This window comes from Peromyscus maniculatus, chromosome 8 (genome assembly GCF_049852395.1).
Source record: "Peromyscus maniculatus bairdii isolate BWxNUB_F1_BW_parent chromosome 8, HU_Pman_BW_mat_3.1, whole genome shotgun sequence".
NCBI classification, from domain to species: Eukaryota; Metazoa; Chordata; class Mammalia; order Rodentia; family Cricetidae; genus Peromyscus; species Peromyscus maniculatus.
In genome coordinates, this window is record NC_134859.1 from 4,848,771 (window position 1) to 4,869,678 (window position 20,908).

At 46.9% G+C, this 20,908-nt stretch overlaps 1 protein-coding gene across 19 annotated transcripts in view; it reads right to left on the bottom strand.

Moving 5' to 3' along the window:
- Positions 1-20,908, bottom strand: part of Clec16a (C-type lectin domain containing 16A) — a 223,379-nt gene that overhangs the window by 194,842 nt on the left and 7,629 nt on the right. For all 19 annotated transcript variants that reach the window (XM_076577861.1, XM_076577868.1, XM_076577857.1 and 16 more), the window contains exons 2-6: positions 13,161-13,289; positions 10,185-10,318; positions 4,942-5,090; positions 2,519-2,624; positions 757-880 (exon numbers count right to left, since the gene is read on the bottom strand). In XM_076577861.1, the coding sequence (XP_076433976.1) occupies positions 757-880; positions 2,519-2,624; positions 4,942-5,090; positions 10,185-10,318; positions 13,161-13,289 (642 nt within the window). The remainder of the gene's footprint in view (positions 1-756; positions 881-2,518; positions 2,625-4,941; positions 5,091-10,184; positions 10,319-13,160; positions 13,290-20,908) is intronic.

Sequence of the window (20,908 nt, forward strand, 5' to 3'; positions counted from 1 at the left end):
AGAAACACCTCCCTCATCCTGTACTCCAGGCCTAGGAAACCAGTCTACTCTGCCTTTAGATTTGCCTCTTCTGGGCATTTCAGTGAAATCACAGGCTGTGTGTCTGCTCCCTTCACCCAGGTCAATGTTTTTGAGGTTTATCCATAGCATAGCAATGTGTCAGCACTTCGGACATTAATGGTTAAATACTATTCCACTGCATGGACAGACCACATTTTGACCATTTTGTGTCTGTATGGAGGGAGGATAGAGTATATGTGCATGTATTTGTGTGTAGGTACACGTGTGTGCAGGCTTGGAAGTTAAGGACAACATCAGGTGTCATACCTTGGACACTGATACTTTTATGTAAGATAGGGTATCTCACTGGTCTGGAACTCACCAAGTAGGTTAGCTGGCCAAAAAGCTTCCAGGGACTTGCCTGCCTCTGCCACTGTACTCGGCATTCTCATGTGGGTTCTAGGAATAGAACTCAGGTCTATGAGGCCAGTGCTTCAGCAAGTGACCCAGCTGCCCCGCTCGACATTTTGGTGATTGGCACATCCTCATCTGATGAGCAGCCGAGCAGCCCCAGCTAGGGAGGTACTACCCCCATCCAGAGGCACATGGACAAAGTCCACATTCCCACTGTCCTAAACAGGTGGGCAGAACCTTTCGTAGTCTGGGTCAGTGCTGCTCTGCTCTCCATTTCTCCTGGAGGACACAGAATGCTCCCTTCACCACCCTGTCCGATGAGACCAGTGGAGCATTACTTACTCCTCATCTGTCTGCACACAGTTGTCAAGTTCGATCACGTGGCTCCCAATGAACCAGACCAAATTGGAGAAGTACGGGACAGCAGTTTTGTCTCTGATGTAGTGCAGCATGGCCTGGTTATCCACTGAGAAGATTTACAGAAGAAGAAACAGTGAGCTACCAAAATAACTCAGGGACAGTCTTACAAAACAAAACACCCAAACAACCAAAACCCACCACGAAAAAGCCTTGCTACCATCTGAGACTCTCTGTCTTTCCTGGAAACACTTGGAAATGCTTATTTTATTCATCAAACAAAGCAGTGCTGGTACTATTCTCAGTTAACACACTCAATTGCTATTGCTGTCATTGCAGGTGGCACTGGAGAGGCAATGGGCAAGACCTGACTATACTGGGATGCAGCACTCTCAAGCAAGTCTCCTGGGTTTACTTGTAAGGCAAATTCAGAAAGAGGAAAACCAGAGGTTAATAACTTACATGACACTGGAATAAGGAACAGGAATCGGCATTGGAGGAAAGGCAAAAACAGACAACAGTTAACAGGGTTAGGAACTGGGAAGGTGAGACATCAGCCCAGAGGGACAGAGCCTAGGCAGGAGCCATCTAAACCAAAAGACACAGTTAGAAGAGAGCAAGAGAAAACAGAGCATAAGCAGTGGAACCAGCTGTGCGTGAGCAAGGTGGCAAACTCACAAGGCCGAGGGAAGGCTGGAGTGCAGACTGGGGAGTCAGACCAGCCCAGAAAGGAGCAGTTGCTTCTCAGCATTTGACCACTTCCCCATGGGAGTGTGAGCCCAGAACAGCCAAATGTTCAGCTTCAGGTCAGAAATGCACACTGTGCAAAAGCTCCAAATTTTGAAATATGTGCAATTATATATATACACTTCTTCTTGTTATTTAGACAAGGCCTCTCTATGTAGCCCTGGCTAGTCTGCATATTTTTTTTTCAAGTCCACCTGAGCCATCTAAAATGTGTCTGAGGACTAGTGTGGGTCACAGACTCTCAGTTTGGGACTGCTGGCTGGACCCAATTAGGCTCTGAGAAAGGCTCTTAAATTTAAAGTAATCCCAGGACTGGCCTCCCCTGGCCCCTGACTGAGCATCTCAAGTAACGCAAGTCAAAGCCCTTGAATGGCCAAGAAATAGGGGCTCAGCTCCACTGTGGTTATTAGAGGGAAATTAATTAGGCTTTAGGTATTGTCTTAGAGGGGCAGTCCCAGCTCCAAAAACCTGCAGCCAGCCTGTATGCCAGCACAAGCAGGGCTCCTGGAAAGACTCCCTGCAATAGACAGTATGGAGCATGAAGTACATCCTGAGAGGAAGGAGGAATCTGTTAGCACTGGCCTTGGTGGCTGGCTAGGAATACAATACTGCCCCCTGCTGCTTGTGATGTGAAATGCTCTCATGCATATTTTAAGATAAAGTGTAAAACAGTGTGATACAGTATATTTTATAAGCCAAAACACAAAAACTGAAAGCAAAAAAACTTCAAGACAGTTTTGCTTCATCCAACTACTCCATGGCCACTCCAAATCCCACACAGACTTCTCGGGATATCCTGTGTGGCAGCAGCAGGGGGCAATACTAGAACATGCAGTACAAAGATTTCCATAAGGAATAGTGATATGCCTGCAAGCCTACTGTAAGACAAGCAGCCATGGCTCATACTAGGCAGTCTCTCTTGACTCAGGAACTGTGCTCAGGTGCACAGGAACCAGCACTTGGCCCAGCACTTGAGGCCTGAGTGCATGAGGAAACTTACCTTTGTAGACGTTCAAGGTGATGGTTCTCACAGCAATTCGAACCATGCTCTCGGGGTGATTGAAGAACTTGATGGCTTCTGTGTACAGGGCAAAGTCATTGGTGTGCTAAAACAGAAAATGGACCCAAAAGTTACAAATCCACAAGACAGGTCTGCTCCCAAACCTTTTTGAAATTTGTCAGATAGTGATAAAAGAAAAATAAAATGATGTCACCATGATGGCAGGTGAGGAAGCCAGGGGAAAGAAAAGGGTCCACAGAATGTCACATAGTCTCCGGATCTGGCCTATCACCTTCAGCTGTGTGAGGAGGTATTTCCAAGCCCATTTCTTCATCTATAAACCAGGGGTAACAGCACCCACTTTCTAGTCTCTAGGATGAAATGAGGTCATTTCTGGTCCAGCGCACAGCCCAGCACTTGGTACCTACAGAGCACAGAACACGGCACTAGCAATGTCAGACCCTGCCTGAATAAGAGCAAGCTGGACCAAGTTCAGCAACTTTGGCTGCTCTACCATTGTTCTCCATTTGGAAATACTAAAAGTGGAGCAGTATCAGGGAGGCAGAGAGGTTTTTGGGAGTCTCCCTCCTGCTGTTACAATGGGACAAAGAGAACCAATGAAACGGTTCAGGGGGCTGGAGAGATGGCTCAGAGGTTAAGAGCACTGCTTGTTCTTCCAAAGGTCCTGAGTTCAATTCCCAGCAACCACATGGTGGCTCACAACCATCTGTAGTGAGATCTGGTGCCCTCTTCTGGCCTGCAGGGGTGTGTGCAGACAGAACACTATATACATAATAAATAAATTAAATCTTTAAAAAAAAAGAAAAGAAAAGAAACGGTTCACAAAAAGCCTGAGGAGATGACAGCGCAGAGTGACCTGGCGGTGTGCTTCGCTGCCCTCCTGCTAGCCACTGTTTCCACACAGTTCAGGGACCCAGCAGTGGTTCAGGGGAGGCATGCTGGTGAAGATCCTCCAGGCCAGCCCCCCTTCCTGGAATGGAACTGGAGGCTCAAAGCAACAACTGTCTTATAAGGGCAATGCCATTTTGAGGACTGGCATTCGAGTATGAACCTAAAAAGTGGCAACTGCTATCCTATCTCAGACTGAAGAGGAAACTAAATCCACCCTTTTACAAACAAACACAAGGCTCCTGGGATGACCAGCTCTTCCAGAGCCACGGCTTCTGCTCTCCCACCACTGCTCAGGGGACACCTGAGCCAAAAACAGGCTTTGGGCATGTGTGACAACCACTCAGGAGGTGGCTGTGTGAGAGTCAGCCTCCAAGGCGGCCACCTGTGTCAGGCTCATGCTGTGCCCACCCACAGAGAGGTAGATCAGGCCTGTGTGACCCAAGAGTGTGGCAGAAGGAAGGGTGTGCCTTGTGAGGCTGGCTGCAGAAAACAGCACTGTTTGCTGTGGTCTAAGCAAGCTGACTGTAAGGACATGTGGACAGCCCTGGGAAGAGGCCCCTAAAAAGAGCTGTGGCCTCCCGTGTACAGCCAGCATCAATTAACTGCCCTGACAGTAAAGTAGATCCTCCAACCCCATTGTAGACTCCGGGATATCAGCTTCCTAGGACACTGTAAAACAGTGCTACGAGCCAATCCTAAAGCCCAGGCACACTGAGAAGAATGTGATATGATTCCGATCAGTGAGACCTAGGAAGAAATCTGGGAGAGACTTCTGAGGAAGTGTTCTCAAAAGGGGTACAAGGAAGGAAGTGATATTAGAAATTCTGACAGTAGCATGTGACTATGTGATGTCAGGAGTTGCAGCAGCCACCATATGGGACTGAGTCTGAACAGATACTTGGACAGTTACTGAGCAGGAGATTGGGAAAGCTGGGCCCCTAGTGCAGTGAGCTGGTATGAACGGACCCAGCACAGCTGGCGTTTGTACTTTTAAGTACATGAGCTCAACTGACCTTATTCTCAAGCTCCTTGGAGCTATTAGTGTAGAAGTGATGAATTTATATAAGTTGTTAATAGCTCTCCCAAGGGATGTAAAGGACACAGGCCTCCAAGGACAGCAAGCTCAGTTAAGCGCCTACTTGACAATCTTGAGGACCAGAGTTCCAACCCCAGCACCATGTAGCAAGCCCGACATGGTCTCACACGCACCTGCAACCCCACCACTGAGACAGGCAGTGAAAGGGGGCTCCCTGAAAACCACAAGCTCCCAATTCAGGAAGAGATCCAAAGGAACAGGCAGAGAATGACAGAGGACTTCCAGAGTCCTCACCTGGCCTCCATGCACCCAGAACACACATCTATATTCTTCACACACACATGCACACACAAACATACATTTCCAAACAAAAAATTATTTTCAAGTATGCTAAAGCCTGTGCTGCAGAAAGTGCTTTGTAGACAAACTCCTGACCATGCAGAGCAAAGGCTACTCTGCTTGGGTCACCACTCACCTCATTGTAAAAGAAATGGACAGTGTGGTTGTTGAGCTTTAACGACAGTGTTTTCAGGAACGATATGTAATATGCCATGATCTCCTCGTCGGAAAAGTCAAATTTATGGACAATGATGGAATTTACATAGTTATTAGACAGCAAATAATCTAGGAGAGAGAACACAGAGTGAAACAGGTGAGTTTGTGCTAGAGGAAAATGCCAGCAAAGGCTGTTGGGTAATAAGCACAGGAACTCAGCCAGCTGAGCACAACAGGCAGCTTAACCTTTACCCCTCAAAGAAATCATGTACTAGCCAGGACCACCTGCAAGACACAGGTCCTGCCAGGGAGGAGCCTGTGGCCTCCTCTGTGAACCAAAAGGGACAAACCCATGTATGTTTTCTGTTCATTGCTAGCAAAGTTCAGTGTGAAGCTGAGGGCAGGAAGGACAGGCATGGGGTGACTGTCACAAGCTACCTGCAAATAAGGGTAAAAGGCACCTCATTTTAATAAGGAGCTGCCCTACATGGCCATCAAAAGACACTGTCATGCCTGAATGCCAGGAAGGGCTGCACGTGTCTTCAATCTGTCTGTCTAGTGACAATTTCATAAGGGTCACTGCATCCCTATCATGTGTCCAGAGCCAGATAAACCACCTCAGATCCTAATTCCCTAACGTTCCTCTGGTGGTTCTATGGGGAGCACCTTGACTGAAGACATCCCACCGCTGTTGGGAAGGCTGGCTTTGTCAACAGAGCATGCACTTAGGAAGGGATACACCCAAGGGGGTGAAGGTGTCGATGCTATCACCACTCACCCAGCCAGCAAGATGAGCCAAACCAACCTTAGTGAGCACCGGGCTGTGAGAAGCACCGGGCTGTGAGCCAGTGCAGCCGGACTGACCTCATGTCCCCGACAGTGACAGTTCCTGAGGCAGCTCTTAGGGCCAGCTCCAAGAGAGGCCAGGAGGGTGGGGTGGGATCCTAAAAACCTTAACACTTTGTAAAATGAGTCATAGTCACAAGTGCTATGGGTAAGTCTGCTGTATGTGGAAATGGAACTCTAGATAACCTCAAGTTCCTGCACATAGGCATTTCACACAGAAGCACGTGAATCTCAGGTGTCTGACTTGAGGGATGGGATACAGATGAATGCTTTGGAGGGCCCACTCAGGTAAGACCCGGTCCTTTGCAGCTCCTCGGGAAGCTCTTTCATAGCCCTCCCTGTCAGCATCTCCTCTCAAGGCAGGACCCACTCTAACGCCCCGTCTCTATAGACTCCTGTACCCGTTTGTGAGCCTTACACAGAGGAATCAGACAGGATGAGTGCTGCCTGTGTCCGGCCTCTCACTCATCGCCACATCTGAGTGTTGTCACACTGCTGTGTGTGGCAGCTGCACTACCTCTCCCTCTTCATTGCTATTTGGCATTCCATTCTTTAAACTGTCCAAAATGCATTTATCCACCTATGATTTGCCATGGAACAGCAAACCCAGGTGCTTCTGATAACTGTAATACTGTTATCATGTGGCTAGGGACAATGGGGGAAGGACAATGGGCTGACACCAGAAAGGATGGAGGACATCTTAGTGAACCCTGTGTTTATAGTCCAGTGGCCCCTGGGCCACACAAATGGCATCAAAGCTAGCAGCTTCAGATATGTGAAAAGAGCCTCTGGGACAGACACAGAGTTCATCTGCTCCCTATAGGGACTTTTCCAAGTCCTCCAAAAGATAGCGCTGTGGGGTTAAGGAACCACCAGGGATCAGTGGAGGGGCCTGTTATGTGGCTGGGATTTTCCTGCCCCATCACTTGTGGATGACATCCTGTGGTATTCTGTCATAATAAACCTGGGAGTCAGTAAGTAATCTCAGTCTCTTGGGCCTTTGTCACTTAGGTCACCACACAGGCAACAGTGGCCTCTGTGCAATGGCTCCCTGTAGCAGTGTAATAGCGAAAACCTGGAAAGCACCTAGATGCCCACAGTCAGATTCTTTGGTAACAATACAGCTGTAAGGCAGACCAGGGAGGGCCACATGCAGGACCAACAGAAGATGGGATGGAGGTGGTGGGAGCAGAGCGAACAGATGGCCTATATGGCTGAGTGTACGATGGGAGGCTACAGACACCTGACCATACTTTTGTTTTTTTTGTTTGTTTGGTTTTTTGAGACAGGGTTTCTCTGTGTAGTTTTAGTGCCTGTCCTGGATCTCGCTCTGTAGACCAGGCTGGCCTCGAACTCACAGAGAGCCACCTAGCTCTGCCTCCCGAGTGCTGGATTAAAGGCGTGGGCCACCGGCCCGGCCTGACCACACCTTTGTAATGAAGTGTTGTTGCTTTACTATGACTCCTTTTTTTCTAAAATGAAGAATAAAAGCAACTGGACATAGTGTTGTGTAACTGTAATCCTAGCTAAGGCAGGAGGACCAAGAATTTGAGGCCAGCCTGGACTACACAGAGAAAAACTGTCTTGAAAAATGTTTTAATAAACTGTCCAGAAAGTCCAGATGTCCGAGCTTCTCACAGCAGGGCACCCACACATGTGCATGTCAAATCACTTTTGTATAGATCTAACACAGTCAACACAGATGCAGAGAACAGGAAGGGTCATGGAGGCTGTGGGTGGAGGAAGTGGGGGTGCTAGCTAAAGGTCACAAGGCCTTAGCTAAATTCTCCATATACAGAACAGTGACTGGTGACAGCTACCAGCCCTGTACTGGATGTCTAAAACTGACTAAGGTACTAGGTCCTAGAAAGTGATGGACAGGCCAGCTGTACAGCAGAGGCCATTTCAACATGTACATGTCAGACCTTCAAGCTGCCACACTAAGAAGGAAAGACTTCTAAAGTACCTGTTTTTAATTCCTAGCCCTAGACAGGTTTCAAAAGGGTCACCAGAATAAAACTCAAGGGGACCCTATACTAATACTCAAGACTCTGGAATTGTCCTAGCAGCCTCAGCAACATCCCTGTAGCAATGTTCAGTTTTAGCTGAGCCCTGGGCCTGGGCCTGGGCCTGGGCCTCGGAGCTGCATCTTACCCTCAGAGCTCAGAAACCACACTTATTTTGCATCCAGCGAAACGGAAGCTAATAACAAGGGAAACTATGCAGAGAGAATGAATTAGCCCCATCTGTCAGACTGCAGGCAGGGGAAGGAGGAGGTCTCTGTGGCGGCAGCACCATCTAGCGGCCACTGCTGAGGTCACCACACAGCAGTTCTCCAGACCCCACACAAAGGCTACCTCTTTTTACCTATCAGACCCTTTTCCAAACTTGTCCTAGGAACTCAGTACCTGCCTTTGTCTGGGTACTCCACCATTTCTCTCACTCTCGAGGGCAGGACCTGGACTCTGCTGCATTTGAAGTAAGTAAGCTAGCACAGAATGATGTCAGGCTGGCTCAGTGCCAGCGTTGATAAGGGTCTGGGCTAAGTGATGCTCTACTGAAGGTCTGTTCTGGGTACCTCAGGATGTTTAGCAACCCCTCTGTACTTGGAAGGACTATGGCAACCAAGACTAGCTCTAGATGCCAGCAGTGTACCCAGGAAATACCAGCAGCCCATTGAGGACCACTGAGCTCATTTCCTCTATTCTGGACTTGATAGAATGGTTACTTTGGGCCCATGACTCAAACCTTCTTGGACTTACAATGAGAGAGAGCCCTATGAACCCTGCCTCCCAGGGTGGTTGTTACAGATGAATAAACTGAGCTTATTGAGGGCAGGCCCGAGTCAAACTCTTGCTCTTTGGGCAGCAAAACTGAAGCAGAGAGGTAGGAGTAAAACCTCTCTGGCCTCCTCCAGCGCTCTGAAAAGTGTTGGCCGGAGTGCATGGACCAGAGTCCCGTCTTTGGACTACTCAGCCATTGGGTCTTCAAAATTGAGCTATACAGAGGGAATGCGCGCAAACACACACACACACACACCCCAGATTCACTCAGCAGAGGAGAACCCTCTCTTAGTCCTTCAGAGAACCCCACCATAGTAAACTGCCCCAGCATGTTCACAGACTGCAGCTGTCACTTCCGGTGTTAAGGTTGAAGGATGTTGCAAGGTGGGGTTCAACCCTGACAAATGAGTGTCCCCTAGGAGTCAGAGACCAAAGGTTAAGCTCCCTCTTGACCTCACTTCTCACATTAGGGCCAGGTAGAGTGAGAAGGTAGTTAAGGTCTAATGTGTCCCCAAAGGTATGTGTGCCCTAACCTCTGTTCCTGATGAGGCATTAGGTGTTAGGAGGTAAGGCTTAGTGAGTGGTATTTAGGTGATGGGGTGAAGCTGTCTCGAGTGGGTCCACATCTTTCTCAACATGAGTCTTCCCTCTCCTGGCTCTGAACTAGTTAGTTACCTTAAGCGCAAGTTACTGTGGGCTTGCAAATGGCTCAGCAAGTAAAGGTGCTTGTCATCAAGCCTGATAACCTGAATTCAATCCTGGGACCCACAGGGTAGAAGGAGAGAACTGATTCCCATAAGTTATCCACTGACTTCTACATGTACTCTGTGTTATGTGCATGTACACACACATTCAAGTGCACAAGTACACACAAATAAATGTGATAAAACTTTTAAAAGAAACACTTGAAGCTTTGCAATGTAGGGAATTACCTATACTCTAAAGCTCACAATTAAAAATAAAATCAGGATACTATGTGATTAATAAGCAAATATTTGGTCCCTTTCACAGCCTTTCTGCCCTGAGTTGAAACGGCAGAAGGCCCTCACAAGGTATGGAGGCCTAATTTTAAAATTCTTGACCTCCAAAATTTTAAGTCAAAATAAAGCTCATTCCTTTAAATGACTTAGTTTCTCAGGTCTGGAGAGATGACTCAGTGGTTAAGTGTACTGGCTGTTCTTCCAGAGGACCTGGATTTGATTCCCAGCACCCACATGGTGGCTCATAACCATTTTTAACTCCAGTTCCAGGGTATCTGATGCCCTCTTCTGGCCTCCACAGGCAACAGACACTCAAATGGGACACAGATATACATGCAGGCAAAATACCCATGCACATAACATTAATTGCCTAGTCTCTGTTACAGTAACAGAAAACAGACTGAGATAGTAGCTGTCTACAAGCTAAGAAGAAAGCCCTGACTTCAACTTCAAATTGGACATCTATCCCCCAGAACAGTAAGCAAACACATTTCTACTGTCCAAGGCACTAAGCCTACTAGGGTAGACTGGGCAGACTGAAATACTCAGGAAGCAGACATACGAAACCACCTGTCACCTGACAGTACACAGCAAATGGCAAACAGTATCCTTACAGAGCGACGTCTCGTGGCTGATGTTCTCAAAGAGAATATTCAAGGTTTGTAACAGCTGGACACACACATAACGACCTGATTTCTGCCGCAGAATGTTCAAGAAGAAAACAAACATATTCTTCTCCAGGAAGAAGCTGGGGAGAGAACAAGAAAGGGTCAGTGGGTGGATATACTCACAGCTCATATATGTAGGCTCTCCCTATATGGCCACCAGTGGCAAGATTAGACTGCACAGTCTCAGTGCCCATGATGCCACCTGCAACTGAGGACAACACATGGCCTTCTGACTGTCTCTCTTCCTGCCTCAGCATATGAGGTCAGTGCTGGTTCCATGCAACAGAATGGGGATGCTCTTTACCTGCTAAGTGATCACACAGCATCCTATGCTGGTGTACCCTACAAGCATCATTCCCTAGCACATACACAACCTGTATCCTTAGCTTCCCCGACAAAACCTATCTCCTTTGCACTCCCATATTCAAGGGCAGGAAAACACAAGAACTGGGTTTCCTTGCAGGGCCCAAAGATGCTGAGTGACAGCGAGCTTCTCACTTCTGTTGTCAAGTTTGCAGCTTTCCTACCTCTCTTCAAAGAACTTGAAGAAAGGTGAAGGTGTTGATGTGGAGGGACCCTACAGAGCCCCCACATCTGCTTCTGCCTTTCTTGTGTTGGAAGGGCCTGTGCCTACACATGGCCAGGGGCATTGGCCTGGGGCTGTGTGGTGGTACATGTGGAAAATAGGATCTTCAGTGCCCTTCCTTTAAGAAAGATGTTGTTTCTATTTATTTGTTCAGTGTATTTGAGCAAAATCAGTTTGGAATAGTCAGAAGAAATGTCAGCAATCCAAGGCTGGAGATATGGCTCAATTGGTAGAGTGCTTGCCCAGCATCACATAAGGCAGGTGTCCAGGCACACACCTATAATTCCAGCACTTGGACAGTGGAGGCAGAAGAATCAGAAGTTCAAAATCATCTTGGCTACATTTTAAGTTCAAAGCTATCCTGGAATATAGGAGACCCTGCCTGTGAAAAGGAAAAGAGACGAGGAGAAGGGAGGGCAGAGGAGGGGAGGGGAAGGGAGAATAGAGAAAGAGTCCTGTAGTCACACGAGTCCCCTGGGTGGCTCAGTTCTAGCTGCCTCTTCCCTCCACTGTCAGCTCCATGGGGATGGGGCCAGTGGCTTGACACTCACTGCCACAGAGTTCTGCTTGAATCCATAACAGGATATGTGAATGATAAAACATGATCTTAAAAAACAAACAACTAAATTCTTTTCCCACTTTGACTCCAGGATGCCATCTGCCTGTAGACACTGCTCCCTGACTTTCACATGTGTACCATGACACGTGAACACCCTGGTGTAAGTGTACTCACACTCACCACCCCCATCCCAGCACACACATATAAAATCTGTGTTCTTGGCTGTCATAACCCAATATCAAATCCTTTTACATTAAGACTTCAAAACAGGTACAGAGGAACCCTGGTTTCCAGCCTAAAGAGCTGTCCAATGGGAACACCTCTGTCTATCATGTGTATCATCCATGAGGCCTGTATGCTGCCAGGTACTAGACAGGGAGCATTTTCTCTCTTTTTAAAAAAATATTTTATTATTATTTATTTATGTGTATATGTGCATTTGTCCGTATATGTGCATGTATCTAAGGTTAGGGCCATCCTCTGAATCTGGAGTTACAAGCAGTTGTAAGCTGCCTGATGTGGGTGCTAGGAATTGAACTCGGGTCCGCTGTAAGAACAATACATGTTCTTAACCACTGAACCATCTCTCCAGCCCTCTTTCCTATCTTTTTTAAAGACAGGGAAACTGAAGCTCAGGAAGGCAAATGGCCTGGCCTAAGCCTGCTGGTCTACTATAAGGATGGGAAAAAACTTCTTTGTGGACTCTGGGTAAGACAGGCTCCCTCACTGTCTACCAGCAACATATGGAGACACCAACAGGGCTTACATGTGGGCCGGGGGTGGGGTGGAGAGATTTGTCCTCTCAAAACTCAGCACCGTTGCCCACCCTCAGTCAGCACACTAGGGGCTGGGGAGATGGCTCAGTGGATACAGGGCTTGCCTCAAAAGCATGAGTTCAGATCCCTAGAACCCACATGAAACCTGGTGGGTATGGCAGCCTGCCTGTAAGTCAGGCCCTCAGGAAGCACAGACAGGGGATCCCGAGGACAAGCTGGCTAGTTAGTCTAGATCACTGGTTCTCAACCTTCCTAACGCTGTGACCTTTCAACACAGTTCCTCATGGTGTGCTGACACCAACCACAAAATTATTTTCATTGCTACTTTATAACTGCAATTTTGCTACTGTATGAATGTATGTACTGTCTGTTTTCCAATGGTCTTAGGTGACCCCTGTGAAAGGGTCATTTGATCCCCAAAGGCTCATAACCACAGGTTGAGAACCACTGGTCTAGATTGAATTAACAAGCTTTGGGTTTAGCAAGGGACCTTGTTTTAGTAAATTAAGTGGAGAGTGATGGGAGGATGAAACTGACATCAACCTCTGATCTCCAACACATGCGCATGAGTGTGCACACATGCATCTACACCCACCTACATATATGCCCACACATGTTCCAACATGCATACACACCACATATATACACATGCAAATAAGTAAAATAAAATAAACACACTAAGTGCTGGCCCTCAGCAACTCCCTTGGGGCAGGACCTTTCTGTTCATTTGGAACCTAACGGTCCAGGACATTCCTCATGCCATGGAGTAGATAATAGGGTACAACTTGGAATGCAATCTACAACATCTTCAGCTTTTCTAGAGAAGCTCACTTCCATAGTTCTTCCATTTTTAGCTTGTGCCTCTACAGTCTCTCAAGGACATTTGTTATAGATATTTAGGCAAGATGGAATTAGCATCAGTTCCTGACTCATGGTGTGCACTTGGGAAAACACTCAAAGGAAGAGGAAGGATTGGAAAACAAAAGCACTACAAGCCTTACTCAAATACAGAGCTGTCATTCTGATCGCCCCAAATCAGGATCTCAGTGATGGAACGGATGGTCTCCACCAGCAGGTTCCGGTTCTGTTCTGTGACGGTGGTGTTTTTGGTTAAAACATGGTAGAGGTACCTAGAAGAAAAGGAAGAAACAAGAGCTTACACAAACTGAGCTGAAAGCCAGGCCCAAGGGCCACTGGCCACACTCATAGCACAGCCGTGATATTTACGTTTCTGTCAGCACAGTTTCCCATTCAGAGGACACAGAAGTCAGCACCCAAGAAAAATGGCAGAAGGAGCTCTGAAGCATTACATGCCAGGGAGACATCTGTCCAAACTGAGGCAAGAGCACTGCCAAGCCCTGAAACCAGCACCTGAAAACTTTAGGGTGCAAGGGAACCACAGACTGGCAAAATCAGAGGCTCCTGGGGCACACGTGGGGATTCCATTTTAGAACCGAAGGAAGAGCAAGCATGGCATGCCTCACAGTCCACAGTGATGGATGCCAAGAGCGACAGTGGTCAGTGCCAAGCACCTGACACAGGACTCAAAGCAAGACTGGCGCTGAGATTCCAAGAGACAGGGTCATAGTCAGGGACAGTGGACCCCACCTCAGAGCCTAGGCACTCAACACTACTTTTGGAATGCCTATAGTTCCTCTCTAGTGCAGCGCACCCATGGAAACTAGGACTCAAAGTGGGACAGAATGAGCAACTCCTGTCCAAGGGGAACAAACTCCTCTGCTAAAATCTAGAGTGAAATGGCTGGGGGAGGCCAAAGTCCAGGCAACTCCACCTGTCAAGGCCTTAGGCTTACTTAGGAAGGAAAAGCAAGCTCAATAGAAGGTGGCTCGAGACATCTTTCAGGGTCACATTCAGTTTCTGAATGAGGCTGGGAGAGCAAGAGAGGAAGAGAGTAGAGGAACTGTCCCTCCTACCGTCCAGAAAAGTAGGGAACAAAGAGACAGAACCTTGGAGGTTGAGTAATTAGACCTAGCTTCTCCCAGCAGGGCTGGCTTCTTCTTTTTTTTGGGGGGGGGGGAGGTGGGGAGCTGAGGACCGAACCCAGGGCCCTGCATTTGCTAGGCAAGCACTCTACCACTGAACTAAATCCCCAACTCCGGGGCTGGCTTCTTGTAGTAACACTGTGGCTGTCTGTTAAGTTTTAAGGACAGCGTCAAGTGTTTCCTGTTCTGTGTTCTCACTATGCTGGGGAATAAACCTACAGCCTCAGACATGCTAGCTAGACAAGGCTCTGTCACCAAGCCACAACCTCCACCTCCCCGTTTTTCATCAGTATATTTTATTTTGAGACAGGATCTAAGTTATTTGACCCAACTGGCCTTGAACTGGCTCTGTAGCCCAGGAAACCTAGAACTTGTGACCTTCTCATCTCAGCTCCCATGTGAGTGGGATTACAGCCATATCCTGCCTGCACGCACCAAACAGCAAAACCCTCCAAAAAGATAGGTCATGCAACCCTGGAACCCAGGTCCACCCACAGTGCTGCACAGGAGGAGGACACAAGGCCCACTCTCCTCTACACTAAAGAACCTAACAGCCCTGGGACACACTGTAGGACCTAGTTACAAATCTGTGTCCACTGTGTTTCCAGTGCAGACCCTCCACGAGGCGCCAGGAACACTTTTCCAAATTGGGGCTCACAGGCCTCCTGTACCTGCCTCACCTGTTTAAGCTGTTCCTATACAGCCCCACTGAATTAGGCTACTGGGTGAATGGGTTAAAATGATGAGTCCATGTGCATATGTGTGTGTTGCTGAGGATCAAACCCAGGGCCTCACATGCGCTAAGCCCATGCTTTACAACTGAGCTATATATCCTATGCCCCCACCCCTGAAAAGTTTGATGGCTGCTCTACCACTCCCACTGTGGTCATCAGGGACACTCTCCACACAGTCCACACAAGAACTGACACTCCCAGGGACAAGGCAATGCTGGCAGTGTAGGTCAGGGAGGAGCAGATTCCTCCCACTCTGGAGATAGAACAGACACACCCAGGACGATAACATACATGCAGTGGCATCACACACCACACTCCTGGCTCACTGGGAAGCAGCAGCATGGGGGAGTACGTCTACTCTGAGGGCCTCCAACTGCAGTGGACAGGGTCTGACGTCAGCTGAGTAGGCGTCTGAACCGGCTGCCCTTGCTGCCTTATCAGTCAGCAACTGTTGCTCAGATGCAAGGCTCAAGTACCATCTCTAAATGAAGCTTTCTTTGGAGAAGGCTTTTTCACTCCCAACCTCTAACCCCCATGGACCTGGCTGTCCCCTCCTCACTGGCACCTCTATCCTCTGTGAAGTACTTGCTACTTAACCCAACTGGCCTTGAACTGGCTCTGTAGCCCAGGTAAACTAGAACTTGTGATCTTCTCATCTCAGTCCTGCTACTTCACAGAGCAGTGTGTTCTCAATGGTTGGTCTCTCTGACTAGACTGGAACCTCCGGTCAGGCAAACCATCTTAATGATCTCAGTGACTCCAATACACTCCAGAATGGCTGGTACACAGCAAGTGCTATCTGTATAAACTCTGAGTGAGGCAGAGGCAGTCTCCACTAATATAAGCTGGAATATAGTATACAAGACTAGGTAAAGTAAGGGTTCAAGTTATAGCACAGAGCTGTGATTAAGAGCTCATCAGGCCTTGGAATGCAACAATCTTGGGTTTGACCCCTGGCCCTGGCACCTCCTAGGTATAGTCTAAGACAGGCATTTCACCTCACCTCTCTGCAGCTCTGTCTAAACATAGTAATAACCACAAAGGATATGAGCAGCCAAGCATGGTGCCTGGCATACGAGGTGCGCAACACATAAGAAGCCTTAGCTGTAACTGTTATACTATGGTCATTAAGATGGGGGATGTTATGAACATCCTTATTAGATTGTACAATACCAGAGACTTTGGAAGGTAATATCAGGCTGGTCCCAAATAGTCAGGGAAAGAGGACCGCAAGGAAAAAAAATGAGGTGGAAAGGTCCAAGGAACTTAGAGCAGGAAGTAGAGCTTGTGGGTCACTTCTGGAGAAGCAGTAAAGTATGTGGGGTATCACAGACACCCGCATTAGCATACCTCGTGATATCTCCATTACTAATAACTCAGTGATCGATACAGGCTCCTTCATCTCTGTACCTTACTGACCTCCTCTGTAAGAAGGGAGCACCTGTCATTATGGTGGCACTGGGAAGAGAAGATAAGAGATAACTGAGCTTGGTGGCACTGGAAAGAGCAGATAAGTAAAAAGAGGGATAACTAAGCTGGGTGTGGTATACACATCTGCAATCCCAGCACTAGGGAAGCTGAGGTAGGAGAACTACTTTGAATTCAAGACCAGCCTGGATGAACTACACAGTGATACCTTCTCTCAAAAATTTAAAAGAAATTCCAGCATACAGGAGGCAGAGTCAGGTGTATCTCTGTGAGTTCCAGGCCAACCAGGGTTACATAATGAGACCCTGTCCTGTCTAAAGGGGAAGGGGGTACTAAAGTGCTAGTTTTTATCATAATGGCTTCTTTTGCTATGTAATAACTTTTTTAAAAAATTCTATTAGCTCGCCAGGTGGTGGTGGCACACACCTTTAATCCCAGCAAGAGGGAGGCCATGCTTGGTACTGGAAACCTAGCTAACTAACCAGTGCTAGTTAACTCATGGTTATTGAAGAATCTACAGACACTAATTTATTAAACCAGCACAATCCCTAACAATCTATTAGCATTTGTCCTTATACCCACAGATAAGTGTAGTCTTCACCTCTCATCAAGTAAATGTCTCTTTGCAACAGAGGAGACCACTACACAAAATCACATCAAAATGCAGAGGACAGTCCCAACAGATACATCAACAAAACATTCCTATACCTAAGGCTCACTGAACATTACAGAAGAGGGGGTGGAAAGAGTTTAAGAGCCAAGAGGATCAGGGAGTTTGCTGTGAGACTGTGTCTCCTAAGGTGGTAGTTTGAATGTAATTGGCCCCCATAATCTCAGAGAGTGTTGGAGTAGGTATGGCCTTGTTGGAGGAAGTGTGTCACTGTGGGGACGGGCTTTGAGGTTTCCTATGCTCAGGAGACCACCCAGTGTCACAGTCAACTTCCTGTTGCCTGCAAGATGTAGCACTCTCCATCTTGCACCCTCCAGCACCACGTCTGCCTGCACACTGCCATGCTCCCCACCAGATGATAACAGACTGAACCTCTGAAACTGTAAGTGAGCCACCTGTGAAGGGGCCCCAAAATAGCTTGACCACACAGCAGCCATGACAGCCTTAGGGGCCCAGACACAGCTTCTGTGACAGGTATACCGGCAGGCAACACCCAGATCCAGGAAAAGCCTTTAAGCTGATATCACCCAGGGATCTACCCAGGGGTGAGGAAGTACCTGACATCCCAGACATTCCAACCATTAGATAAGGTGGCCAGATGTCCTTGAGTCTAGCCCACACCTATTTTTGTTTTACAGATACCCCTAGACAATTGTCAGCCAACAGTCCTGGACCCTGGATATCCCCTCACCCCAACCTCTGCTATGATAAAAACTCTGCCTCACCTGAGTTCAGGGCTCTCTGCTCTCACCTTGGACAGACAGAGGGACCAAGCTCTGAAGCTTGAAATAAAGGCTCTTTGCTTTTACATGTGGGATTCAGTCTCCGTGGTGGTCTTTTGGGAATCCCCTCGATCTGGGCATAACACCACCTAATCAAATGTTTTTGTTATAAGAGTTGCTGTGGTCATGGTGCCTCTTCACAGCAACAGAAACCCTAACTAAGAGACCTAGTAATATCAGAAGCTATATTCACTGAGTCTCATAACATGACTTCCCAAACATGAACTGAACAAGGATGACATTGATGACCTGGATGGAAAATAGGCCCATGGGGCCTCAAGCCTGCACAAAAGAATTACAGGCAACTCAGGAAAGCTGGAAGCAGGAGAGGTGGCCTTCCCCAGAGAAGAACACACCAATTGGTTGTCTGCTGCCAAACAGCCCTGAAAGCATACATATAAGTAATATTATATAAACTAAACACATTATATGTAACAATACACACACATATATATATATATATATATATGCATCTACATATAGACATGTAATAACAATTAGTAAAAAGAGGCCATAAATTTGAAGGAGAGAAGAGGGGTATATGTAAGGGTTTAGAGGGTAGAAAGGAAGGGAGAAATGTTGTAATTAAATTATAACCTCAAAAAGATAAAAGCCCTCTATTAGAAGGCTTTTTCAGCTATGAAGGACAGGTCACGCAGGTAGTCTTTTGAGGGGATTCTAAGAGCTCCCATGAGCCTGGCATCAAGTGAAGGCTTCACATGACACTCGTTGGATGACCCAGTCACAGGATGTGCCCATTGTTCCCACTGCACAGGCCTAGGCACACAGCAGCACATGGGGCTCAGGTACCTCCAGTCCTCTGGTCAGCCCCATGGCTGGGAGGCATGCTCAGAGTTCACATCTCACAGCCTCTCCAACACTTGCTTTGGCCTTTTGTGATGATGCAGTTCTGTGGAGTTCCATGGTATCCTGTGAGGAGGTTTTACCTCAGGAAGACCAAGGTTAGATGGTGCCTTCTCTCACATATTTATGGAAATTTGCACTTTATCTTTGGGGCAAGGTCAATTACAAGACTTTTACCCACTTTATTATCCTTGGTGACTTTTACTTATTAATGGAACTTTTTATTTATCCTTATATATCAATAATTTATTTACTTCATATATAAACCCTTTACCAGATAATAAATATTCTAGCTATTTTCCTCAACTGTGGTACTTCGACCACAGATTTGAGACTGACCTGACTGAGGAGACCAGGAATGAAAAAACAACAGATGTATGTACAGAAAAGCCAGGATTGGGTGGCTAGTGCACTATGGAGACACTAAGCAACCGGTCATTACTCAGCTGAATGAGGAAGCAGATTAGCTAATATTGGTAGGGATCACTACAGGGCAGCAGACTCACGCTACAATTATCTGGGAGGAGAGTGCTGTAGTTAATTAATACTCTCTGCACACACTGTCAACATCCACACTCCAAACAGGGGAAGGCTTTGCCATTCTCCTAAGCCCCAGGAAAGACTTGCCATTTCCATTGGTTTGAGAAATTGGGGTCCTTGACATGATTTACCAGTCTTTCCTTTAGATAGCACTTTGAAACATCATTTTATTTGTTTGTTTACTTATTTATTTATCTAACTATATATGTGTTTGTGTGCATGTGAATGGGTGCACACATGCCTTAACATGTGTGTGGAACTCAGAGGACAACTTTAGAGAGCTGGTTCTCTCTTTCCACTGTGTGGGTCCCAAGATTCAAACACAGGTCATAATGCCAGCACTTATCACACAAATCTTAAGAGATCCTTTCTTATGCTAAGTTCACGAAGGGTCCTGCTTTCTTGTAACAAAATTATCCTTTGCATTTTGACTTAAGAGAACATCTGAAGTGGTTTTGGTGGATAGTAACAGGTTTCAGCCCATACTACTGCATAACTAGTTGGCCTGCCATCACTTACTAGGAGGTCTCTACTTCTTTCTCATCTGTACTCCGGTGTCAACCACATATGTGAGTCTCTGTGGTTGCTCTAGTTCTGCTCATCTGTTTGTCTACCCCGGGCCAATCCTATGCTGTCTAATACTGCAGCTTCATGATAAGTCTTGCTATGTGAGTGGCACTATACAACTTCCAATTTCTTGCTTTCCAATCTGTCAATATTATATTGACCATCTCAACCTTCTACATTTCCACAAATATTTTAAAACTGTCCCAATTTACACAAGAGTGCTGCTAGGATTCCCCTTGACACTGCCCTAAATCTATAGCTAAATTTAGAAAGCTGGCATCTTTACAAGAACCTGATGTCGCCTCACGTTTCTTGTATTGGATTTACACCCAGGTAGATGCTGCTTCTTCCTCCTCTTCCGTCCCCTCCTTCTCTTCTTCTCCCCTGCTGTCCTCAGTCAAACTCAGGATGTTGCACACACCGCCACTGAGCTCCAGAAGCTCCTTGGCATAGTGTAGATGCAGTATTGTTCAGCATGTCCCCATTCCACAAGTCTGCTGCTGATACACAAACGTGCCCACCAGATTTCAAGTGCTAAAGCTCTGTGACAGTTACACCTGTACCTTACCCAACTTTCTGTCTCTGCAGTGTCTAGCACATGGCTTTAGGTAATGTTTTAGGAAGAGACCCTCAAAATGTTTAGCTGAGAGTAGTTAGGGGAGCAGGCTGGATTAAGACCTAGTACTTCAATGCTGCATCTCATTCCTAAGCTTTGAGAGAGTATGTCATTAAAGTATCTTACAGACGCTGGGCGGTGGTGGCGCATGCCTTTAATCCCAGCACTCGGGAGGCAGAGGCAGGTGGATCTCTGTGAGTTCGAGGCCAGCCTGGACTACCAAATGAGTTCCAGGAAAAGGTGCAAAGCTACACAGAGAAACCCTGTCTCGAAAAACCAAAAAAAAAAAAAAAAAAAAAAAAAAATCAAAGTATCTTAAAGACGCCAAGTTTAATAACTTCCTCTTTTGTAATGTAATGTGCATATTAGAGAGATTGAAAACTTCGACAACAGGAAAAGAGAAGTGGAAACTGTCAGTGCTCTGTTGCTCAGAGGTGACTCTTTGGAACTTTTTTCTGCTTATATAGTTGTCGTTAGTGTTAAGTCCATTTTTGTGTCACTTTTTCCCCACTTGATGCTAAAATAAAAGCATGTTTGCTATTGAC